General features: G+C 33.6%; 1 protein-coding gene across 2 annotated transcripts in view; it reads right to left on the bottom strand.

The window, feature by feature from the left end:
• Positions 1-10,951: 10,951 nt before the first annotated feature.
• LOC129222730 (roundabout homolog 2-like) overlaps positions 10,952-26,303 on the bottom strand; it is a 180,690-nt gene continuing 165,338 nt past the window's right edge. For both annotated transcript variants that reach the window (XM_054857260.1, XM_054857261.1), the window contains exons 5-9: positions 25,781-25,927; positions 22,377-22,564; positions 21,260-21,356; positions 14,802-14,981; positions 10,952-14,266 (exon numbers count right to left, since the gene is read on the bottom strand). In XM_054857260.1, coding sequence (XP_054713235.1) covers positions 14,055-14,266; positions 14,802-14,981; positions 21,260-21,356; positions 22,377-22,564; positions 25,781-25,927 — 824 coding nt within the window. In that variant the 3' untranslated portion in view covers positions 10,952-14,054. The remainder of the gene's footprint in view (positions 14,267-14,801; positions 14,982-21,259; positions 21,357-22,376; positions 22,565-25,780; positions 25,928-26,303) is intronic.

The following is a 26,303-nucleotide window of genomic DNA, read 5'->3' as shown; positions in this document are numbered from 1 at the left end:
AAATTTCTGCCAAATGTTTTTGAGATCTATATTTTTAGATTATAGTACATATGAATTATTAATGAGATATTTAATATTTTATAATATTTATTACTTGTTGCTAGAATGTTTGTTACGTTTAGTATTTTAGTGCCTTATGATGAGCATTTTTTTAGTGCTGTCATTGTTATGCAACTACATTTTTACTGAGATAAATGCGACCTTATCCATGATTTACCTAATATTCAAAGTAGAGTAAAACCTCATTTATCTGGCCCCTGTTTATTCACATCAAATTTGTAGAGTTTTAACCCGGATCTAGTCGCATCTCTTTATATTACGTCAGTGCTTGCGTTTTGGTCTTTTCCACACCCTAGCGATCCATGAGAAGGAAAAGAATTTTGAATGATTTCTTTTCGTGCTTGCTTCAGTTAATAGAAAAGATACCATATAAAGGGTGTCCCAAAATTAACGCAAGATTTGAATTTGCCACAATTTTTGCTGTGAATTGTTGGCAGCCACGGAAAAAGAACAATTTGACAGCTGGGAGTTTAGGGTTAGTAAAAATGAAGTGTTATGCTATTATACAGCCAGCGAAACAATTCAATCACTGCATGAGGAATTTCCTGTTCGTGTACTCTCTCATTTCGGTGATATGAATTGTACCCTAGATCATGTGATTTTACATCATTAGACTTCTCCATATGGGGTTATTTGAAGTCAAACGTCTATGTCAGCAATCCCACAACCACCTGCGCATTACCTAATTGCGATATCGAGCGCCAATAACAGTAAATTGCTTGACCCGCCGAAACTTTCATTATTTTTCAAATAATTGTTCGATAATGAAAACGCATTATAGAATCGAAAACGCTCCATTTGTAATAACCCTAGACCCTTAGATGCCAAATTGTTCTTTTTTCAAGATTGCCCACAATTTATTGCAAAAATGGGGGCAAATTCAAATTTTGCGTTAATTTTGGGACACCCTTTACAATACAAAAGTATGCAACAAACAACAATGCTTACAGCATATGCTAAAAGTAACTGTCAGGGACCTGACTAGGTTATCTCACTACCGGTTTAAATGACCGACATACATTTCCGAAAGCTGTGCAACCTTGAAATACCAAAAGAAACTCTCAGAATTCTGTGTGAAGGTTGAGGAGTTACTGAAGGTCAGCTACACTGATGTGCCTCACTATCAATACTAGGTTGAGTCAAAAGTTTTTTCCTATTTTTGCGTACAAAAGTACTTCTCGACATCACCTATTTACGTGCCCCAGTTGGTGGAGATGTCGATGGATGGTACTTTGAGAAGGACCAAGTTCTGCTGATAATGCTCGGGTGCTAGAACTCGGCTGATGTTGGATTGCTTCCAGCAAAACTTCGCTATGGACAACAGATGGCCATCCAGATCTTGGTTTCTCTTCAAGGGTCGTATCACCTTCCTTAAAATGTTTAAACCAATTTTGAGCCGTGCACTCATTCACAGAACCTGGACCTTCAACATCACTCATTTCTTTTGCCGCCGCCCTTGCATTAAGACCTTTTTTTCAGAGGAAACGTAAGATAACATGAATTGCTAGCTTATCATCCACCATTTCAAGAGACTGCAACGTCTACACAAGTACGAGAAATTACAGCAACTGATAAGAATTATCAAGGTCAAACTCGGCTCTACCATTTTAGATCAACTGCTCAGGAACTGTAATTTGCATATGTTACATTCAGGCTGTCCAATACAGGACAGGGGAAAATAGGAAAAACTTTTTACTCAACCTGGTATAAGAGGTGGTGGGATAGAGCAAAATATATGACAATGGGCGGAGAATAGACGCAACTACCTAACAGGTTTTGAAAAATAATAATTTTGAATTATGATAGCAAGAACAGAACTATAAGTTCCCAAAATTCACTTTTTATTTTGATTAAATGTGCAACTCCTGCATAGATTGTTCTATAAAATAATAGTAATCTAACAAACAGCATGCCATACTTGTAGCCTCAATCTAACACCACTGCAGCTGAACTATAAATGATACTAAATTTGCAATGTACGTGGCAGAACAGATGCCTGAGCTGCAGAACAATGCCGTTCAAATGTGAGAGGAAAATTCAGACAAATTTTCTGAGGAAAATTCTACAGATTTCTTTGAAGCTTCTGCAGAAACTGCAGATTTTCTGCAAACATCTTGCAACTCAAGATAGAATTATGCACAAATTCTGCAAATTTCTTTAAATTAGAAAAAAATCTAAAATTCTCGGAAACGATACGTACCAACGGCGGAAAGTTTGCGAGAAATGTTGAATTCGATAAGTCATCTGCAGGAACATTAGATTTACTTTGAACTTAAAGAAATCTGCAGCAGAATTTGCAAAATTCTATCTTCTTCACCACTGCAATTTCCTCCATAAACGTATGTTTTGGAAACATGCCAACATTGAAACATGCCCTTCGCAGAAAATTGCGTGTCGCTTGAAATTTCAATCCTTTTGCATCCTGAAAATCTTTTATTGTTTAGAAAGTTTTGAAACGTTTTTTTTTGCATGCAACCCTAGCTCGATTCATTTTATTTATTTTAGCAATTTATTTATTTGGTTAACCTTTCTTTATTTGCTCCTTCGTGCCATGTAAAATTAACCGAAAAAAACGTAATGTGACACTTAGGTTCGGATTTTCATAAAATTTTGTATTTTTGCTCTTTCTATGCATTTTAGAAAGCACATAAAATATTTTTGGAGAATCTCAATCAGTTTAAGTTTCACAGAAATGCATATCAACAGTGAAGCTTTAAAAACTGGGGAAAAAAAAAACTACTGTATGAAACAATTTTGATTTAGGGTTCCTGATTTGTGGAAAAGGTCACGTTGGTTGCTTGTGTATGCAATGCTTGAAAAACTAGCAGAACAATTTTGGTCAAATGATTTTACGTTGCAGAACATCGTCAAGTATTCTGCTTTGGGGCTCATTACTCATATTACCCGGACTTTCCTTTTTCCGGATTGCCTTTGATCCCAGTTGATCCAGATAAACGAGGTTGTACTGTTTTGTATGAATGAGAATGTTGCATTTTTGTAATAACTTACTCCCGGTAAATGAAGTTATTTAAAATGTATATTTTTACTATCATGTTAGAGATTACAGTCAAAGGCAAAAATATTTACAATGAATATCATTCAGATTAACATTTATAAAATTATGTATGGGTATTTATTTTTAATGTAATGTTTTGTTCTTATTAAAGCTATTACTTTTGATTAAATATAAGCACCTATAACTTTTTAAAAGGTTTGTTTTAATGCATGTAAAAAATGTTTTATCTATTTTTTATCTGTGATAGTAATTGCAAAATTTAGCAGCTGATATATTAACATACTCCTTTAGCATAAAAAGATCTTTGTTTTGTATTGATTCTTTAATCAATCTCTGGTGGGAAAAATTCAATTTAATACATGCATTTATTTATTATGTTTAGAAAAAATGTTGGCACTCCGTATTTTTGTTATTACCAACTAGTTATTACACCATTATTTAAACCTTCTTCTTTTTTAATGACTTTTTCTCTCTAATAACAGTTTCAAAAATATATATCTTTCACAACTTATATTGTTTCATATAACTGGTGCTGTATGTCATGGGTGGGTTTTTAGGGTTCAAACCTTCTCCAAAGTTTTTCAATACTGTTTTAAAAAATGCTTTTCTTTAAAAAATTTTTATTACTGTAACTGTTTTTTCAATTGCCTTTGAAAAATGAAATTATTATTATAAAAAATTGTACCAACTCGGTGCTCTCTGTATCTAGTATTAATTATTGTTGTAGTTATTGCAAACATTTTTTTCCTCTCTAATGGGGCTGTGGTAGAGGCAGTGCCTTTTGCAGACCTAGTTTGATCCCCCAGCATAGCAATCCCCTACTAGATGGAGGCACCTGGGCTCGATTTGATGCGAAAAGAAACGGCACTAGGAATTCGATTCTGCCAAGAGATACTCCATGCCAAACAAGTGCACGAGCGATCTTTTACATGCCTCATAATCATACGACATGGACACTGTCAATTTTCTGCATCTTTAAAATCCACAGACACAAGCCAGGACCGAATCTGCGCTTTTGGGCGTAAGAGACCAGCATCTAACCACTACACCACTCTGTCGGCTTATTGAAAACATCATTCATTTCTTACAAAACAATAAGGATTCAAATTTTGAAAACCTGTCTATGACATTATCGAAACTTATAAGTATTTTATTTCTATAAATGCTCATTAAATCTAGACCATCCAGACAATAGCTTCCTATTGAATTCTTTAAGTATGTTAAATTTTTTAACAGTTAACAGTTGAAGTGCAATGGGGAAGGACAATCAAAGTCAATTTTTCTAAAAAAAACTCTGGTTAACCAATGGAAACACGTAGATTATTACAGACAGCATTTAAGAGAAATATTATTCAGGCAAGAATCATCACAGTGAGAGTGTTTTAACTGGGAAGAACTAAGCTAACTCAGAAAAGATTCGAGGTTTTAAGCTTAAAAATGCACTGAGGAAAATATGTGTATGGTGAATTACGATCATTCTTCCCCATGACCCTTCAGTTCATTTTCACCTTTCTTTCTAGTGTTGTAAATTATTGTTACACTGCTCTTATTAATGATATTACAACATTTGTTCATAGTACATGGTGAAACAGTTAATTTTTTATAATTGCTGCATTTTTTGTATAACATTATGGAACCTAGTTTTGGAACAAGCATGATTTTGTTCCTAATTTGAAAAATGATAATTTCGGTATTCCAGTCTGAAGAAAAAAAGTACTGAGAAACATAGTTGTATTTTTGGCCTAGTATTGTAATCACTAATAATCATATTAAAGATGCATCTGACATGAATGTTCATTTTAACAATGTTCAGTTAAACCAAATTTAAATTATTCTCATGAGAGCAATACTGCCACGCTAAGCACAAAATTCATGTCTAAACTTTTTACCAAAATCGAGCTACTGTCAGGAGGTGGTTCTTTATGACATGTTTTATGGTTATTTGTCAGTGATTTTTTTTTTTTTAAAGAATGAAAAAATGGAATCTGAATCAAATATATGAAGGAGTAAAACTTTAGAGAGCAATTTCTCATTTTGAGCTCAGCTGCAGATACGACTTTTGTGCTTAGCATGACAAAATAGAGGTCAGACCATATAATGCTATTTTGTGACAATATTTTTTTGTATTCATATTAAACGTATGTAAATTGTTCTGATGCCTGTATGTTTCAAAGACGGGAATTATATTTTCAAAAATAATTGAAGAAAATTTGTCTAACTGTCATAATTTGCATTTTGCTAACATAGATTAAATAATCTCAGTTTTAAAATGTATAATACATTTTTTTAAGCAAAAGAAAATAAAGTAATCTTTTTTAGAAACATCTTTTCTGTTTTTTAATGCATATTTTACTGCTTTTAAATGAAAAAGAAGCAGAGTAGAAATTCTTAGACCCAAAACGATTGCATCAAAATCTGTCAAGCACACTCTATCTCTCATTAATTTCAATACATCCCTTTAAAAAAAAAAAATTAATAAAATTCATCAAAAACATAAGTCTCAAGAAGTAGTCTGAAGTTAATGCAAAACTATAACTTTTAGAACATGGAGTAATCAATTAAATTAAATATTTCGAAACGGAAAAAAAGAATGAATAATAATAAATGGTTCAAAACAATGATCCTTGATTAGGAAAAAAATTGAATTTGTTTCTCGGCAATCAAAGCTATCTTTTGCTCCCCTCAGTTTTAATGGAAAAGTATTTTTTGTAAATACTAAAATGATAATGTAAACATTTAGTGCAATTGCTAGGTTTATTCTGAAATGTTGTTCAGAAAAGTGATTCTTTTTTTTTTTTTAATTTGAGCTTGATTTTTTTTATTTATTTATTCAACCATGCTTTTTCAGCCCCAAAGTAAGTACATATAATTTTGTGCACATAAGAATATTTTGAAAACTTCTTTTAAAATGAAAACGCACAGCACTAATAGTGCGACATCGATGGCAAAACATCAATGTTAGAAATTAAAACATCGATGGTATTGATATATCGACCAAAAAACATTGATCTTTTTATTAATATATAACATACATTTTTGAGTATACTACACTAATTTAAGCAATACAAAAGAATATGTACCCGACGAATATATTGAAAATACTGAATCTCAAACCATGAATATAATTTAATAAGAATCAATTCGCAACATCTTGGTATTATAGGACAAAAACTGATAATATAAGACAAGTGCTGATTAATACAAACTAGTTATAGTAATAGGGAAATATTTTCAAACTAAATGAAACTAAAAGTAAATTTACATCAAAAAAGAATCTAAGAAAAAATGTATCATAGCACTTACCGTCAGTTGAATGATGTGAAAACGTTATGTTAATTACAGTCGACTCTCGATATCTCGACTTCGCTGAACTCGAATTTCCGCTTATGTCGAAGTTTTTGGATGGTCCCAAACTTCTGCTAATGTTCTTAATGGGGTTTTTTTTCGTTAACTCGAAGTTCACTCCGCTTATCTCGAAGTTTGAGACAGACATCTCTTAACATTTATTGTCCTGATTATCAGTAGCGAAACCAACTTGACCGTAAAATGACGGAGAAAATTCTGCTATTTTCACCACCTGCTCCCTTTTGTTAGGGCTTTGAAGACGGGGGCGTAATTGACAGGTCGCCACCTCTTTTGACGAGAGAAAGAGCTAAAATGCACTCGTTCACGCGTTGCTTGTTCACGCTTCGATAAGTTCTTTTCAGTGGCTCTGTTAGAACGAGTACAAAAGGGAGATAGACCAGACGTTGATAAGGGATTAGCAAGAAAGAGAGCACGTGTAATACCCCCTGAGTGAGGGCTAAACCAGTTAGTGACCCACCAATTGAACTTGGAACTGCTCACTTGAAGCTTCGCTGATCTCAGCTTTTTAGCACTCATAGCATTTAGTAAATGATTGCATGCTCAGCGTTTTGAAAAATGAGTAAGAGAAAGCTAAAAATTTTAACTATTGAAGAAAAGGTCGATTTAATTAAAGATGTAGAGAATAATCCTACCGTTAAGAAAAAGGACTTGGCCCTGAAATATGGCATACCGCCGAATACATTATCGACAATAATGTCGAACAAAGAAAAAATATTAGAACATTACGAAACAAAGGGCGGTTCTGCAAATCTTAATCGTAAAAAAATCAAGGAGTGCACATACACCGACATTGAAACGGCACTCTTGAAATGGTTTAAGAATTATGAGCATAAGCGGACTGAAATCCCTGTGAGTGGAATTCTCCTTCGTGAAAAAGCACTTGATTTTGGCAAACTCCTTGGACACATGTAGCAAGCAGTGGATGGCTCGAGAGGTTTAAAGCTCGTGATAATATAGTTTTTCGGAATTTACATGGAGAAGCTAAAGACGTCCCGGAAAGTCTTTGTGAAGAATGGAGAATAAGACTTCCCACCCTACTGTTTGGTTACAAAGCATCAGACGTCTTTAATATTGATGAAACCGGATTATTCTACAAATGTGTTCCCCAAAAAACTTTAATGTTCAAAGGAGAGTCCTGCGCTGGAGGAAAAATGAGCAAAGATCGCTTAACTGTTCTTGTTGGTGCCAATGCTGATGGATCAGAAAAATTACCCCTCTTAGTTATTGGTAAATCGAAAAACCCACGTTGCTTTAAAAACGTCAAATCTTTGCCGGTAAATTACAAAAGCAATAAGAAATCCTGGATGACCAGCGAGCTGTTTGAAGAATACGTGAGAAAACTTGATTTGAGTTTTCATAAAAAATCTCGAGAAGTTTTGCTGTTTGTGGACAATTGTCCAGCACATCCAAAGTTAAAAAATTTAAAGTCAATTAAGCTTGAATTCTTCCCACCAAATACAACGGCAAAACTTCAGCCAGCTGATCAGGGAGTAATTCGTAATTTAAAAGTTCATTATAGGAAACGAGTAATTAGAAAGCTCATCAACGATATTGAAAATAATAAAGAGCATACAAGTTCCATATCGGTATTAGATGCTCTTCGAATGGTTTTTAGTGCCTGGCAAAATGATGTTTTTCAAGACACAATTGCTCATTGTTTTCAGAAATGCGGATTCTTTCCTTCAAGTGCTCCCAATATTGTTGATGAGGTTAACGAATGTTTGGACAACGAGTTCAGAGATGTGTTTCAAGAACAATCATTGGAACTTTCTGACTTCGTAAACGTTGACTCCGAGCTCATTACCTGCGGTGAACTTTGCGATGAAGATATTATTGCAGAAGTAACAGCTAAAGAAGATGGTACGGACAATGAAGAGAAAATTGAAATTTCTGAACATAATGATTTGCCAACAAATGCAGATGTTAGTAATGCACTATCGATTATTCATCGTTCTATTGAAAGTCGGGAAAATGTTCCACAGGATATATTCAATGCCATGAGTAAAATTAATGATTTCATACATAGCAGAAATATTAATTCAAAAAAACAAGCAAGTATAAAGCAATATTTATTAAATGGGAAGTAAGAAATACATTTTTTTATTAGTAATATTATTTTTGCTTATGTTCTTCAAGTTTTACACACTTTTGTTTTGTTTTTTTTTTTGGGGGGGGGGGAAACTAATACAAGTTTTCTCTCCTATCTGAGCATTTATGTGTGGTTTTGTTTAATTACTTTTACAATTGTTTCAAAAGGGAAATAATAGTTAGTTTTCGGTATCTCGAACTTCGGCTATGTCGAATCTTTTTCTTGGTCCCTCGTACTTCGAGATATCGAGAGTCGACTGTATTTTAAAAATATAAAATTAATTCTAACCAGGCCCGGCTCTTGGGGGTTGGCGACCTATTCCTCCACCTAGGGCGGTAGAGTTTAGGAGTGGCCAATTTCATAATGGCAAAATGTAAAGAGGCAAAAAAATAAGGGGAAAATGAAAAACTCAAATTAGTTCCTTTTTTTCTGTAGCTCAAAATCAGCAATATGTGAGAGTATGCTTGATGATTTAAGATAAAAAATACATATAGGCCAGGGGCGGTTCCTGTCAACATCGCCTTGGGCAGCGAATCGACTAGAGCCGGCCGTGATTCTAACAATTATTTTTAAGAGCAAGAAATACTGTTCAGCTCCGACAAGTTGAGCATTGGCCTTGAACAAGTCCATTTCTTTCAAGGGAGAGCAATCGGTATGAAGAGGCATTGTTAGGCGTGGTTGGGCAACCATTGCGACCCTTTTATTGGCGAGAAAATCCTGTACTGCTTGCTAATAGTTGGATATAGTAATATTGTTCGCCAAATGGGCAATACACTGCCAACTAAATCCACAAATTTATAAGCCGTTTTTTCTCACACCTATTTCAAGTAATGGAATCAATGAATCGGTTGGGCAGCTAAGCTTAACTTGCCAGAGGTAGACAGTATGTGTTGTACTGTTAGTTAATAATTAAACACAAATTGTCAGTAATAGAGGGACGACTTGTTGGAGGAAGTCGATAAGTAACCCCGAATATTGGTGCTGACGGTTTGGAGAAAAAAAAGTTTGTTTACTTTGTCCCCCCGAAGCGCATTTCTCTTTTTGCAGACTATCCCACCAATCAGAGAAACATCTCTTTCCAATGGAACAGAAGTTGCCATCACTATCAAATGCTTTAAAGCAACTTTTACCAGCTTTGAATTTTTAAAGGTACAATTTTCACCATAGTAACATATAGGATTTTCCTTTAGTTTAGGAACTGGAGCCTTGAAATAGACTGCAAGCTTTGGCACCAGACTACCAGTGTCAGGTTCTTTCAATAGCTTTGACCTCTACCTCTAGTTCATCTTCTACTATCTTGTAGTGATCTTCCCAAAAACCATCCTCTACACAGAAAAATTAATCTTATAAAGTGGGTGCAAAAAAAAAATTTTTTTTTTTGGCAACTCCATGAGTAAACCAGGGTTCGTACTCAATTTCAGAAATAAAGTGAAGGAGTAAAATGAGATTTTGAAGGAGTACTAATGGGTTGTCATTAAATGATGTCGTACTTTTTTTCAACATATTTGACCAACTTCCCCTTTGCTACAAAGTGTCACACACCAACCTACTCCGCTTGTCACATGTCATATTTTTATAAGCATATCGTTACAATAACTGTGATGTCACTTTTTGTCACAACTTTGTCCCCCTTGTCACAATTTGGTGAACCCGTGTCCCCCTCAAGACATGACATCACTTAATACAGTACATCTACTTAAGTATTTTTAAATATTTAAATAATAATTAGACAACCTGACTTTTGCTGCTGAGAGTGTGGTGGAGGGAAAAACAATAATCATAAAACTTGAAAAAATGACCAAGCACCATTTAAGCATCTTTTACTTCACTTATGAAATGTCTTAGTGTCATCTAATAATATCTTCACCTTCAACTTTTATGAATTCTATGATTAATTTGGAAATCACATCTTTATGAAAAGAATAAATATGAAATTACTACCCCTTAATACAATCTCCCTTGCGACAAAGTTGTCAACCAAAGTATTTAAAGTTACTGTCATAGAGGAAGATTATGTAGTCTTAAATTAAAAAAAGGAGTTTTGAAGGAGTTAAAACCAAAATGAAGGAGTTTGAAGGGCCCTTCAAAAAAATTTCCTAAATGAAGGAGTATTGGAGAAGTTTTGAAGGAGCGTACAAACCCTGTAAACTTAATTACCTAGCGAGAAAATTGGAGCAAATTTTATGATAATTTTCAATTAAAATGCAAAAACATCAACATCGAAACCAAAACATTGATGGTCCAAAAACATCGATGTTTCCAAAACATCGATGTCACACCCCTACTCAGCACTAACATACCAGTCCCACGATTTGATGCCACTGTAAGTGTATACAGTTAGAAAAGGCAGAGAAATTTATTCTAAAAGAGGTCAGGCTCATGTTAGTGTTACCATCGCTGAAAATAATAATTCAAACCAATAGAGATATTTAATTTTATTCATGGAAAATAAAGAAATAATTGTATCATTACATTTTTATGTACACCAAAAGCAATATTACAATAAATATTGTAGAACACGAAAAACAGACAAGTCAAAAGTTTGCAACATCAAAGAATGTTAAGTTTACATATATATATATAATGGATTGAAAAAAAAAATCTGTATTCACCTTCACTTAATATAGCATGACTAGATGCCATCAGTGCTTAATGTCTGCTAACTATTGAAACCAATGTTACAATTAAATGGATTGTAAAAACATCTACTGATATTTATTACATTGTTAACATACGATGACAATCGTTTTCCTATTCTACTATAAAAATATTCATACATGTGAATAGATTTATTTCATAGTCTGGAAACTATATAGCATGATATCAAAGTTTTATATGCAATTGGAAACTAGAGATAGGCATTTCATGAAATAAAATTTAGATTTGTATAACAACCCTATATTTTTAGGACAATATACAAAACTGCAAGACAGAATAACTGAATTGCTTTTTATGCAATGTTCCTGTTCTGTAGACGTATCTTTGATAAAAAAAAAAAAAGGAAGTGATGTTCAAATTGCTTGAAAGAAAGTTAAAAAACGAACTACTCACATAACATTTATAACAAAATAATTTTTTATCAATGCATGTATGTTTTTGAATTATTTAAAATAAATTACCAATACAACTTTCACGCTATAACATTTATGTGGAGATAGTAATTTGAATAAAGTAATACTATTTATAAAAAATGCTGCCATTTAAAACTATCATTTTATCTCTCCTATATATTTATGAAACAGGTTACCCCTTCAAAACACATTAAAGTCAAACAAACTAAACTACATAGAAATATTTATTACAATATTTTTGAGCCAAGTATACACAAAGGAGAAAAAAATGATTTCAGAACTATTAGATAGTCTGCAGAGAGATGTCAGGCATGAAGTTTCATCTTCACAAAAATTCAATCTGCACACAGTCTGAATAATTGGGATGAATAAGCTAGGAGTCGGTATCTTTGATAGTACAGCTGTCTCAATAAATAATCAGTCAAAAAAACCTATAGGATTTTCGACATTGGAGAACATCACAGATATAATAACATGTTATGGAGGAAAAAGCTGCCATGTTGTAGCAAATAGCATAATTTTATGCACTTCAAATTTAAAGCACTAATTTTGCACAAATTTCTGTACACTTTAATGTAAACATTTATTTACATTGAACAAAATCAAACGTTGAATTTTATTCATATTAGAATTTAATTACAATATAACCTTCATGCACTAACAGCTTTTTTCCTTGCTATACATATATTTCAAAATATTTTATTTTATTCAAAGATGCCTAAATTTGTATTGAAATTGTAATGCACTGCATTATGCAGAACCACTATTATATTACATAGTAGTCAATAAGTGCACAGATAATGCACACCTATTTTTTAAAAAATCTTAAACTTGCACTTCTCTGTTTCAACCAAATGATATAGATGCAGAAACACGATACAAATTTCAGCCAGTAACAATATGAGACTTGAACTAGCATACAAAGATAGACAAAATATATAAAAGAATTTATATTTTGTTCAGTCTTAAGAGCTGTTTAGCTAAATTAAAAAGAAGTGCTGTTGTTAAAATCCTCTCGAACCATTTCAAAAAAAATATAACAATTTACTTAAAGTAACATAAATGTAAGATCTCAAAGTTTATATAAAACAATATACATAAACAAATATTTAATATGCAAATGAATGAAATACAAAAGATATGAAAATATATTTACATACAGACAATCATACAAATAGCTAATTTTGAGGAAAATGTACAACACAACATCTATAGAACAAAAATATGAATATGAATTTGTAATACTGACAATGAAAGTATGTTACCAGCAAATAAAAGTTTTAGCAGCAAATAAAAACACTTGTACTACATTTTTGTGCAAAACATCAGTTAAAAAAGAAACACTTAAAAGAGGAAATTGAAATAAATGTTTCATACATTAAAATGTAACAAACTGCATAAAAATACAAAAATTCCTTTGTTGCACTATCTAACTCTTTTTAAACAAATGATTTTATTATTGAATGTTCAAAAATTATTTCAAAAAACTCGTTACAGACTTTTTTTTTAATTAGTTGAATATATATATTACACATGCTCAAAAATTCAGTTAAATTTGGGAACATAACAATATTAAAGTTAATAACTTGAATTCTTTTAGTTTATATAAAGTTTAAAAAATAGTGTTGTTTGGTCATTTATATTTCTATGCTGGCAGTGCTAAATGTTGCTTAATGCATTAGTTAAAAATGGCAAAAAAAAAAAAAACTGACAAACTTTTGAGCAATAAAATTAAACATTTACTAAGCATGAAACACACCCTGCAATACACAGAGCAGCAAAGACAACTTCAAAACATTTTTGTTCACTCTTTCAAAAAGGGAAAGTTTAGAAATTAATTTAGCAGTTACTATTTGCTTTATGTGATGATATTTTGCAATTTACAATGTAATGAAAAACGTAATGGCTTAAGAATGATAAGATCATATAGTAAAGTTTTGAACTTCAGCAGGTTGAAGATGAAGTTAACCCAAGTACCTCAAAAATAAAACACATGTGATTCAAAATATAAGATATGTAACTTGTAGTTTAAAAATGCTTTGTAATGTATAAAAAATCTGTCTTTAATTTTGCTACATATTTATATTTGAAGGCAATAGGCTTATAACTTTTTTTTCAGATTTGTACAATAAATATATTTCATTAGAAATAAAATATTTTGTTGTAAATAGGGCTTGATAAAAAGTACTTTGTAAAAATGGCATATCAGCTGATATGATCTTGAATTTTTATTATAACAACTTTTTTGCGATAGCAATTTTTGTTTCAATTTTACCGATGCAGTTTTCCATGCTTCAAAAAGTGTAATGATGCCACAAGACAAACTAAAATTTACATGCCAATGTATCAATCTATTACAAATGTTATGCATGATGAAAAAGTTCCACATTAGAGAAGTTCTTTCTTCAGAGTGAGAATGATTTTTCCTCCAATATTTATTTTTATTCCCAGGTTAAAATAAGCGTAAGAATGCTATTGAGAAAGCGAGTACTATTGATGAAGCAATCATACTAGAAGCACTAGCGATCACTGATGCAACCTCAAGTGAATGTGTCTTGTATTTTACTGTGTCTGAAAAATGGCCGTATCCAGCAAGATTTTTTACTGAAGCTCGAAGGAGGTATTCAGTATTAAAACTCAAGTTTTTCAGCATAAGTGGTTCATCTGAAAGGGAATTAAAACCATCTGTAAGTATATGAAAAATCCAAACATATTAAAAAGCACATTTTTATTAACTTTATTGTGCACTAGCGATACCCGGACGGCTTTGCCCGTGATGGGGTTCAGATTTAAAATTTTTTAATGAGCACTAAAATATTCTGCCATTTCTCTTCATTTGCCTTGAGGTATGCAATCATATATAGTTCTAAAAGATTCAAACTCATATAGTTCTAAAAGGTTTAAACTCAATTTTTCATGCATAAACTTTTTGTCCGGCTCTAGGCGGGGGGGGGGGGGGGACAAATGAATGACTCACCCTTCAAAGGGTTACAAAAGCAAATTATCATAAGCAAAACTATACAGGAACCTGGGGCTAAGATAAATAAGTAAAAAACTCTTCTCACAAACCACTTTTAATAGCCTTTTTAATTAATTATCAAACTTTTTATTCAATCAATTCACAAAGTATATAATAATTTGATTTAAAGAGTTTTATCAAATAATTTTTGATTTATACTATAAAATCCATCATACATACCAAGGTCAAAGTCTTGCATCATTGGATTTTCCCATGCGTCTGTTGCTAATATATATTCTACTCTATATCCATTAATGGGGAATTCAGGGTTTTTTGTGTCTTTCTCAGCAGGAACAATTTTTAATTTCACAACTCCTTGATCCTCACCAATCACAGAAAGCTCTGGAGGTAAAGGTGATTCTAAAGAAATAAAAACCAAATTTTCAATACTAAGCCCATTTAAAACATTTTTTAATAAGCTAAAAGCATGTTACTCACACATTTAAGGCTATGATAAGAATTGAAAGGTAAAAGTTCTGAATTCATTTAAAGCATGTTTCATACACAAAATTAGAAAAAAAGTTTCCAGGATAAAATTAGCTTTAAAAAGCGCTAGTTAGACTATTTGAAAAAGCGCTAACTTTTCTATAATAACAACACAATAAGTGTTGATTTGGTCCCAGTTGAAATAAAAGTTTCAGCATTCGACAAACAATTAAAGCTTGAAGTGTTATCACTCAATCTTTAATAGTACGGAATCAGGGGCGCCGACTTGCAAAAATTATTGGGGGGAGGGGGGCAAACATCACCGAGGTTTAGGGGGTTATGTAACACTACGGAGCTCCCCACCCCCCAAAAATAAATAAGGGTAAGATTTTATACATTTAAAAATGCCAATTTACATATTTTCTGGTGTGTATAATTTAAACAAACAAACGGTACGTGAAATCGCATTTTCAAAGTAAAAAAATCTAAAAATTATATACAAATTTTCTGGTTCAACTAAATCATGTCTCTTGTCTTAGTAAGAGACATTTTTTTTTGTTCTATGAGGAGCCATGCAGTGCCGTAGCTAGGCATTGGTATAAGGTAGGGCACTTGACTTGCATGGAAAGGCCCTCCCAGAGACGCCAACTTAAAAAAAAAATTGGGGGGATGGGGGGGTCTTGCCGTCGGGGGGAATCTTCTAAATTTGAGATGAATAGTGAGTTTTAATTTTTTTAAAGCATTTTAAAGTCATATAACCAACATTAGAACCCCGAAAACTCGACAAGCCTGACACATATTTTTTGGCTTTGAAAAAAGGAAAAAGTAAATACAAACACACACAGTGTTTTTGTAAAAAGGTAATTTAATTTACGCATGTTTTTTAAGACCTGTTGTTTTTGCATTAGTGATATCGGCTAACATATTCAAATGTAAACGCAGTCTCTCAATGTCTAGGTCTAGGAAAAATTCAGTTGATTTTTCAAAATTTGTTTCACGTCTGCTTAATAAAAGCAATCACTTTTGTTTAACTGCAATGACTTGTGTGACCAGTTGATGTAAATCGCCCAATGATGCAAGATTGCACCATTTCACAAACCTCAACGTATTGCCTTGTAGTACTCCTTTGGGATTTTGAAAGTGCGTGATGAGCTTGCTTCGTTATTTTCATACTTTTTTGGTATACATCCATTCCGAGGAAGCGAAGGATCATCATTTTGTGAAGGTTTTTCTTTTAAACACAATTCCCAAAAGTATTCAAAACTATCACGCCTCCCATTTAATATACAAATCGAAGGGGTTGGCTTTCTACCAGCAGAAACTGGCAAAAATTAAAAACATCTTTATTAGTTCAAGTAATTACAAAATATTTAAGTAAACTAAAAAATGTAATTCCATTTCATCATTGTAAAAAATAAAACTCATTGCCCTTGATTTAGTTTGATCAGAAAGAGAACTGTTTACCTGCAGATGCTCGTAACCATGGGTGCAAGACCTTCCGTCTCAGGACGGATTTCCGTCTTGGACAAAATTTCCGAGACGGAGGTCGGGACGGAAAGAAATTCGATGACTGTCCTTCAGTTTTTACTTTAAAAAAAAAATGAGTGTTTGAAAGATATGCTTTAATATAACTAGACCTTTCCATAACCACGAATTTACATCAACATTCTATCGATTTTCTGCCATGGGCTTGTTTTGTTTTCAACGAGCTTTTGGAGGAGTGACTTTTAGACTCGCGTCGGAGTTGCTCGCTATTCTCGCTAATTTTTCAAATTGATTGCCTTTTGTTTCTATTTTTCACTTGCTATTTTCGATCATCCTTTCGTTTTTTTTCTCATTTGCGTTTTTTTTTTTTTTTTTTTGCAAACTCGCATGAATGAAATTTATGTACGCTCTTAAATTGTCTTAGAGTTGAATCTGAATCACCGATTGAGAGTGATTGCTAACAGGATGAAATGTTTACGCCACATCGAAGGGGTGTCCACATACCAGATAAAAAAGGGAACTGTCAAGGATTTTGAAGATTTCAATGAGCATGCAAATTCTGGAAAGAATTGGAGGTAAATATCAAGCTGGTTTGAAACACCGATAGGCAACTGTTCCTGTATTTTTTGACATGTTTTAAAAGGAGTCTTAAAAGCGCAACTTTAGACAATCTTTAATGAACATAGAGGCAGAGGAAGGGGTTCGGGGTCCCCCTCCCCCTTCAAAGCTGAAGTATTCAGAACTCTGTTTTAGGTAATCTTTGGAAGACTTAAAAAGGAGGAATTCGAAGGCTTTCTCTCAATAAATGTTAGGAATTAAATTCTTCAAACTTCAGTGATGAAAAGGGGAGAAACCGTTAAATATAAGTCAAATTTAGTGAACTTAGGCGAAAGAGTTCGGGGAGAAGGGAGTCTCTCTCCTTCGAAAATTTCTCCGTGCTGAAGCATTGAAATACTATTTTGGCTATTTTTGAGTGCGTTAAGAGTTGGGGAGCTCGGGGGTCTTTCTCGAAACATTTTCGAAATTGAAGTCTTAAAATTTTGGGTTGTCTTTGGGGATGTGGGAAGGGGAGTTGCTCTTTCAATAGAAAAATAAATCTTAAACAAACTTATACTGCCTTTGGTGCACCTGCTTCACATAAGGATAAGGGGCTATTCCGCTGCTCAGCCCGAAAAAAATTTTCTTTCTGAAGTTTTAAGTCTGTTTTAGGCTATCATTGGATGACTTAAATGGGAAGGGAGTTTAAAGATTCTGTCAAGTTCCCGAAATTAAAGTATTAAAACTTTTAGGCGGTCATACGTCACGTATGTAGGTAAAGGGGAGTACTGTTCCTTGAAAAAAAAAATTTAGAAACTGAAGCTTTAAAAACTCAAATTAAGGCGTTTGTGGTGATCTTAGAGGAATGGGTTCGGGAGTTCTCTTCCGAAATTTTTTTGATGCTGAAATATTTAAAACGCTTCTTTAGGCTGTATTTGACTGCCTTTTGAGGGACATGATTCGGGGGGCCCTCCCTGGGGTGAGGATTCAGTTCCCCTATTGTTTTTTTTAATTCAATGAATATTGAATAGTGTTCCTCGTTTAAAAAAATTATCTACTTCACTGGGTGCCTCGGTAGCGCAGTAGGCAGCGCGGTCAGTCTCATCTACTTCACTGGAGCTGTTTTTTTTATTGCTAACTTTACCATCTGCTATCTTATAAAAGAATTCTTTTACAAATGAAGACTGTGTGGGGGAGTGGTGCCAGTTACCATAATCGCCCATACCTTCCCCCATCTTTCCTTCTTTTCTGGTTTGTTCGTGCTATCTTGGGTACACTTTCTGATCAGAACTGATTTTGTGGTAAAAGTGAAAATCTTATGTCCCAAGCTTGCTGCAATAAAAATGTTTACGATCGGCAAAAAAGTAATGACGGTGAGCCCCCAAGCGCTTTTTACCCTTAGCATCATCCAACATCGTCTAAAATTGCGTTTTTGGAACTTCAATTTTGAAATATTACCGAAGTAGAGTTCTTGGACTCCATCCCTTCAAATGTATTTAAAAAGCATGTATATGTTATGAAAGATGGAGTAAAATTTCGTTTTTAATGCTTCAATTTCAAAATCTTCAACGCTACAATTTCGGAACAGCCAGCTCCCCCCCCCCCACCACTCTTTCTCTAATATTTTTAAAGATCGCCCAATATTGTAATTTTGAGACTATCAGTTTGAAAAATTTCATGTAAGAGAGTCTCTGACCCCTTCCTTTCCCTGAACGTTACTAAAATGGCCTACCATTTGCTTTTTTTGGACTTCAATTTAAAAAAAAAATCTGGGGGAGAGCCCACAGACCCCCTCCCCTCATTATAGGCGGTTTTTACATTTTTTGGAACGACGATGTCAAAATGCTTAAATATTACAACTTAACTGGGTCCATGTTGTTAGAAAAGATAAGCTTAAAATTCATATTAAACAGATTCTAAAACTGCCAAGGTTAAAATCTACAACATTTATACTAATAAATTTTTCCTTAAGCACGCATGTGTGGGGGGGGGGGGAGTCACAAGATTTTCTGTCTTGAACACATCACCTAACTTGCACCCATGCTCGTAACATTTGTATTAATCTAAAGGATGATAATCTTAAGGGCACTTAAGAAAAAGAAGTGACACACAGATTTAAACAGGCAGTTACTGATTGTCATTTGCTAGCTTATATGCGTCATCTAAAATGCTTGGGAATAAAATTATCATGTGCTGAAGCAGAAAATGCCAGAATTTTACTTGCCGATAGTAACCTCGATTTTATACCTAATATGACAGCTTTACAAAACAAATTGACTCTATTTCCCAAAACTTATTTTTCCAGTCAAATTTTAAAACCACCCCAGTTACTACATAGTGGACCAGTTTAAAAAATATATACAATTGATGAAAGTTTCATGAATCTTTGCTGGATCTTTGATGGCATTGCCATCTAGTTCTTCTGTTGCGAGAGTATTCTGTTACTTCTCCTCTATTCATATTAAATTAAGAAATCATTTATATTTTCAATCCACCTTTTCTTAGAGACAGCTGCAGAGTGCAAAAAATATGATGTTTGATTTTTAATGATATTGTGCTTTGGCTAACATTTCATTATTTTCCCGTGCTAAATTCCTAGTGGGTATCAAAGATTTCTTTTATGTCATTTTTTGAGTTTTTGCCAGTTTCTGCCACAAATGTGGCAGAGAGGGGTTTTTGAAATGCCGGTTTTAACTGGTTTCTACCAGTGGTTTTAACCACCTTGGCAGAAACTTGCCAACCTTGAATCAAATCCTCTATGTTTCTTCCAGGTTAGCAACACTTCAGATGAGTGAGCCGCAGCGCTGCCCACTGTAAGTTCGCCCACTAGGACAAATTCTAAGCATGCTTGCAGCACCGTAATACTATCATTGTTCACATCACTCATTCTCAGTTGACCTGCTTACTACCGTAATAATTATTTCTTTTAACTCATTACTGAATGTATTTTACAAGGTAAACTATCTTCAAACAAGGACAATAAAAGATAAATTTATGAGTTTAGAAAGCTAACTAATGATTTTCTTCATTTATTGGGGGGGGGGGGAGGCAGGCTCTTGAGGAGGGGCTCATATTTCTGAGGGGGCGCGGTCCCCCTCAGGCCCTATGGAGTCGCCGCCACTGTGTGGCCTTAAGGATCAGAAACAACAAAAAGTAATATTTAAAAATTAAAATATAGTACAATCAGTGATTGAGAGACTTGCAAAAATAATTTCAAAATTTTGCTATAAATTGCCATGCAAATAAAATCGGAAAAACTCGAAGAAAACGGCAGCAAAAAAAATGACAGTTTTTTTTTAATGTATCATTTTAAAAATAATTCAAGAACAAAAGACACATTATAACGTTTTTCAAGCACTTGCAAATAAAACTTTTTATTTCAAACAGTTTTCAAGATTTTTTTAAGTGTATGAACTAACTCAAATATAGCAGTTTTTCCTATCTATTTTTATTACAGCACGTTCAAAATGAATCTTAGTTGTGGGGGAAGTCATTCAAAAATTGCTTTTAACTTTGTTCATATTCAGATATTTAAGATAGAGAAAAATTACTGCATTTATATTCTGATTTTTTAAAAGTTTCTATTGTCAGAAAACTTGCAAAATGCTACTTAGATTTTACTCAACCACTTCAAGTAAATTCAAACATAAAGGAAAAACTTCATACACTGAGCAGTTTGCTACCCGATACAATAGACACCACAGTAAAACAGTGGTATTTTATGTGCCAGTTTTCCATTCTTTTTTTAGAATTATGGATCCTTGGAAAAAATCGAAACACTTTTTTATTTTGCTGGCTCAAGTTTTAAAAACATTTTTTATAACAAGCATCACATTTCTTTTATGAATGCAATTTTAAAAAGTTTAATGTTATTATTCCACAAAATAAATACATAACACAAGTTGCTGCTGATATAAGTGATCTTATTTAATGATACATCATTAAATAAGAAAAACAAACTCTTTTCAACATTGAAAATAAGAAAAAAAACTAAAAAAGATTATTGATGCACTCTTGAAAAAACACTACAATCAATCTCTAGAAATAAACAGAAGCAAAGTTCAGGCCAATGTATGGACACACGATGGTACAAGACAGGACATGAAAAACCTAGACTTTAGTGTAAGAAATTTGAAAGAAATATATCAATGTTCTTAGTTTCAAAAATTCTATATTTTACTAATACATACCTCCTTCTCTGATTTCAAAAATCACTTCTTTGCTTCCAAGAGCATTACTTGCTCTGCAAATGTATTCACCAAGATCATCATCTGTTTTAACTGGTACCTTAAAAAGCAGTTTTAATGTTACTTTTCAAGATATTTTAAATTATATTCAAATGTAACTTCCATGTAACAAAAATATTAATTTTTTCAAATCAGGCTAAGATTAAGTTATTTTCACAAGTATTAAATGTTCTAAACAATCAGTGGTGTAGTCAAAGGAATGCCAGGGACGGCACAATTCAAAGTTTAAAAGGTTTAAGTTTTCAATAATGTAAACTGAGTGTTTGAATATATATCTTGATGTATATGAATATTATCAGCTCATAAATATCATGTTGATGTATGTCACAATACTTATTATGTTATACATCCATCAGTATAAACGTACACTAGCACAGCCAGAAAAACCTTCCAGAGGGGGTTTTTTGATCAACTAGTGGTACCCGCACGGCTTTGCCCGTAGTAGAAAATCAAGAGATCTTTTGGTTTGCTTGTATATTTACAAATAATGTATGGTGAATTTCTCGCCAATTGGCTTGCCCATGTTAAGGTTCCACGTTATGATAACTTGGTAATTTACTGGTCCATCTTATGATAGTTTTGCTCAGGAAAATATTCTTAAAATTGGAATAGAAAAAGAACAAAATCGAATTTTCAAAAAATCGCTTCAAGGTGCACACCCCCATGCTACAAACTAACTTTGTGCCTAAGTTCATAAAAATCAGCCGCAGGGTCTAGGCGCTGAGACATCCAGACAGAGAGACTTTCAGCTTTATCATTAGTAAAAGAAAATACCTTCTGAAGGAGATTTCTGGATCCAAACAGTCCTTTCATATGTTTAAACTACTGCATTAAAATGTGCATTTATGTTAAAACCAATGCCTCAGGAAGGAGGGGGGTCACCCCCAAAACACCCTTTTGCTGCACCACTGCAAGTATACTTCAAAAAGATACAATAATGCTTTACTGAGATTACAAATAAAAGAACGATAATGATACTTCCACCAATACAACTGTACTTCAAAAAGACACAATAATGCTTTACTGAAATTACAAATAAAAGATCGATAATGACACTTACTAAGAAAGTACTGTGATTTCCAGACCCATATATTAAAAAGCCATTGCTTCCATTATTAATGATCATGTCATCACGTAGCCATTGGAACAGGGGAAGAGGCTCAGATATTACTGAACATTGAAGATATTTGGTAGAACCCAATTCAGTATAAGTGACAACCCTTTGATCTCCAATCACTTCAGGGCTATCTATAATCAGAGTACAAAAAAATTCATTTTTAGTGATGTAAAAAGAAATCAATTTTTAAGAAAGATTTTTAACCATAGAGAAATTTTTCTAAAGTAAGAAATACAAGTGCACTGGTGGTGATATCAAGGGTGTAACCAGCTCAAAATGGAAGGAGGAGGAGGGGAAGGGGCACGCCTGTCATTTGAGCAATTAGATGAGTCAATATCCCCTCCCTGGATTTCGCCTAAAATAATAAAATTTGCAGGAGCTTGGCTCCTGTGCAAATTAAGCCCTGCCCCTGGAGGACATAAAATGGAACCTACAATACATGAGGGTCTTGGTACTTAAGGAAGGGGAGGCAGAGGAACAAAATTGGGCATTTATGTTTTGAAGCAAACTTCTTAAAACATTTTGCAATAAACCTTCCAAGCTATTAAGCCCAGCCATGGCGAAAGTAAATAGAATTTAATACAAAAAAAAAGAGAACTATATTTTCTTCATATTTTAGTTGTATTATACAAATACATATGTAACAATCAGCAACAGGCTCTGGGTGAGCTACGCTTGTCCCTAGTTGATTTATTAACCCCCAATGAAGATCCCCCAATGAACTGCCATCTTGAAGCTATCTTGCTCATTACAGCCTCTTCCAGTAAGCTCTTCCAAGAGCCCAGGACACCACTAAACCAGTAATTTTTCCTGATTTCCAGATTAAACTCAGATTTGAATAACTTAAAACAATAACCCCTTGTCCAGCTTTCCATGCAAAAATTAACCCACTAACATCCATTTTGATAAATTTAAACAACTGAATCATACATAAAATACACCGCCAGCTCAGTCAATTCCAGCCGAGGACTGCAGTTTCGCGCTTCTTAGCACTCATCAGCCCGGCATAGGAGTGACTGAGCTGGAGGTGGAAAACCTCTTAAGGAAGCCTAGAAAGCCAAACAATCAGGTAGCTAATACAGAATTAGCACTGACCAGATGTGAGTGACCGAAACAATGCAATATTCGATTTGAACCAAACCATTGTTTCGGTCACTCGTCTGGTCAGTGCAAATTCTGTATTAGCTACCAGATTGTGTGGCACTCTAGGCTTCCTTAAGAGGTTTTCTACCTCCAGCTCAGTCACTCCTATGCCAGGCTGATGAGTGCTAACAAGCACGAAATTGCAGTCCTCAGCTGGAATTGACTGAGCTGGCGGTGTATTTCATGTATTTCTGCTTTAGTCCTGGCTTTAGGGCAGTAACTTACTGAATATACTTGCCTTGCCTGCAATATTCGAGTTGAATCGAACCATTATTTGGGTCACTCGTCTGGTCAGTGCTAATTCTGTATTAGCTACCAGATTGTGTGGCACTCTAGGCTTCCTTAAGAGGTTTTCTACCTCCAGCTCAGTCACTCCTATGCCGGGCTGATGAGTGCTAACAAGCACGAAACTGCAGTCCTCAGCTGGAATTGACTGAGCTGGCGGTGTATTTCATGTATTTCTGCTTTAGTCCTGGCTTTAGGGCAGTAACTTACTGAATATACCTGCCTTGCCTGCAATATTCGAGTTGAATCGAACCATTATTTCGGTCACTCGTCTGGTCAGTGCTAATTCTGTATTAGCTACCAGATTGTGTGGCACTCTAGGCTTCCTTAAGAGGTTTTCTACCTCCAGCTCAGTCACTCCTATGCCGGGCTGATGAGTGCTAACAAGCACGAAACTGCAGTCCTCGGCTGGAATTGAATGAGCTGGCAATGTATTTCATGTGCTTCTGCTTTAGCCCTGGCTTTAGGGCGGTAACTAACTGAACTGAACATGTCCCCTCCGACCCCTCCTATGCTCCAGGCGATACATATTAATTTAAAAATCAAGTAGCCCTTCTTTGAACCCTTTCTAACAACGAAATACCTTTTTTTGAAATAAGACCAAAACTGAACAGCATACTCCAAATGAGATCTTACGAAACTTTAATGTTTTCTCCCCACTCTCCCTCACCCATTTCAGTCCATATTCATAAATTAAATAGTAATATTTTTGCGAGAAAATCAAGACAATTTTGAAATATGATAAATTTGCTATTTCATATTCAATACTTCCTCCCCACTCTCGCTCTCCTATCCTAGTCTATATTCATAGTTCCAAAATTTTACCCGACTCAAAAGGAAAATTAAGATGATTTCAAATCGAAGTTTAAAAAAGAAAAACACATAGGAAACATTCATAAAATATAAAAGAAATGATAAATAAAATAACTTTTATGAGAATAACTTTATTATTTCGGTTTTATTTCAACTTGATCAACTACTTAGGAAAATAGCAACTATGGGAAAAAACATAGTAACTTGTGAAATAAAATTCACTACAAAATGTTATATATTTAAAAAGTAAATCAACCCCTTAAAAAAAATTTTTTTTTAATAATGTATCCCCAATCCGCAGCGCTCTGGAAGCAACCTTTCTGCATTTGGCAATTTTTCGGATTATAGATCCTTACTTAAAAAACAGCTACAATTATCGGGTACTGTGGCTATATGATATTAAAAACCTTTTTTTCCTAATTCTGACTATGTTCAAGACAAATTTCTTTTTTTTCTCTCTCTCTCTGTTCTTCATCAATCTCAATGAAAGCATACTTTGGTATGACAAAAACAAAGAAGGAAAAAAAGTCAGATAATTTGCCTGATCCGCAAATTATGTTTTTTTATTATTATGCATTATTGGATATGACGATCAATACAAAAAATAAATCATATTTATACTAAAAATGACTTTGTATTTTTGCTCAATATGCTTTGTATTGTATACCAATGGGAAAATAAAAAGCAATATCGTGAACCTAAAGCGGATGATAAAAGATTGCTGCACAATTACAGCAAGACGCTAACATTACGAATGATACGTTGCATCGATGAAACGAAAAAAAAAGGCTTTAAATATTATTTTCAACAAGTAATAGCCGATTGTTAACAAGTTTAAACTTTAAAAAAGAAAAAAAAAGAAAGTTTTTTGTTTTGGAGATAATTAAATGGATAAATAAATAAGAAATAAGTTACGAATTTTCTGGATTTCGAAATTGAGGTCTTTATTCCGTACTTTATTCATTTTAGTAAACTGAAAAAATAATTGATGAGAAAAAAATCAGTGGTGAAAGTATCGGAGAGAAACGAAGTTCATAGATAGAGATAGGAATAAGTGTACACAAACTTAATTTAGCATTTCTGCAATAAATTTATCTTAAACTTACATTGTACTTTCAAAGTAATGTCCAAATCTTTGACTTGTGTCGCTAAAGGTGTTATAACAAATGCTTTACACTTGTAATCACCAGCATCACTTCGAGTGAGGTTGTGGATTAACAGGCTGTGATTCTCTTGACGTTTAAACTTAGGACCTAAAACATTTAACACTCATTACATGAATTACAAATACAATGCAGAAAAAAAGCGAACTTAATATGATTTTTAGATGTTACAACAAATTTTTAGCAGTTACAAAATACATAAATTCAGAATATATTTATACCACACTACCACACATACAAGAACGTTATTTCCACGGCTGTAGCGTAAAGTGGGGCAAGTCTTCAAAATTGTTAGATAAAAAGATTGTATCATATGATGCAAATCATATGTATTTTTAGATACTTAAACCCAAATTAATCCATGGCAGTAAAAGTTTATTGTTGCGAATACATTTTACATTAATCATCATAACGTGTGTAAAAATAATTAAGATTTAAAAAAAAAAAAAAGAAATGCTGATGCTGG

Source organism: Uloborus diversus, chromosome 5 (assembly GCF_026930045.1).
Source record: "Uloborus diversus isolate 005 chromosome 5, Udiv.v.3.1, whole genome shotgun sequence".
NCBI classification, from domain to species: Eukaryota; Metazoa; Arthropoda; class Arachnida; order Araneae; family Uloboridae; genus Uloborus; species Uloborus diversus.
The sequence above is the reverse complement of the archived record's forward strand: the minus strand, read 5'-3'. Positions and strand labels throughout refer to the sequence as shown.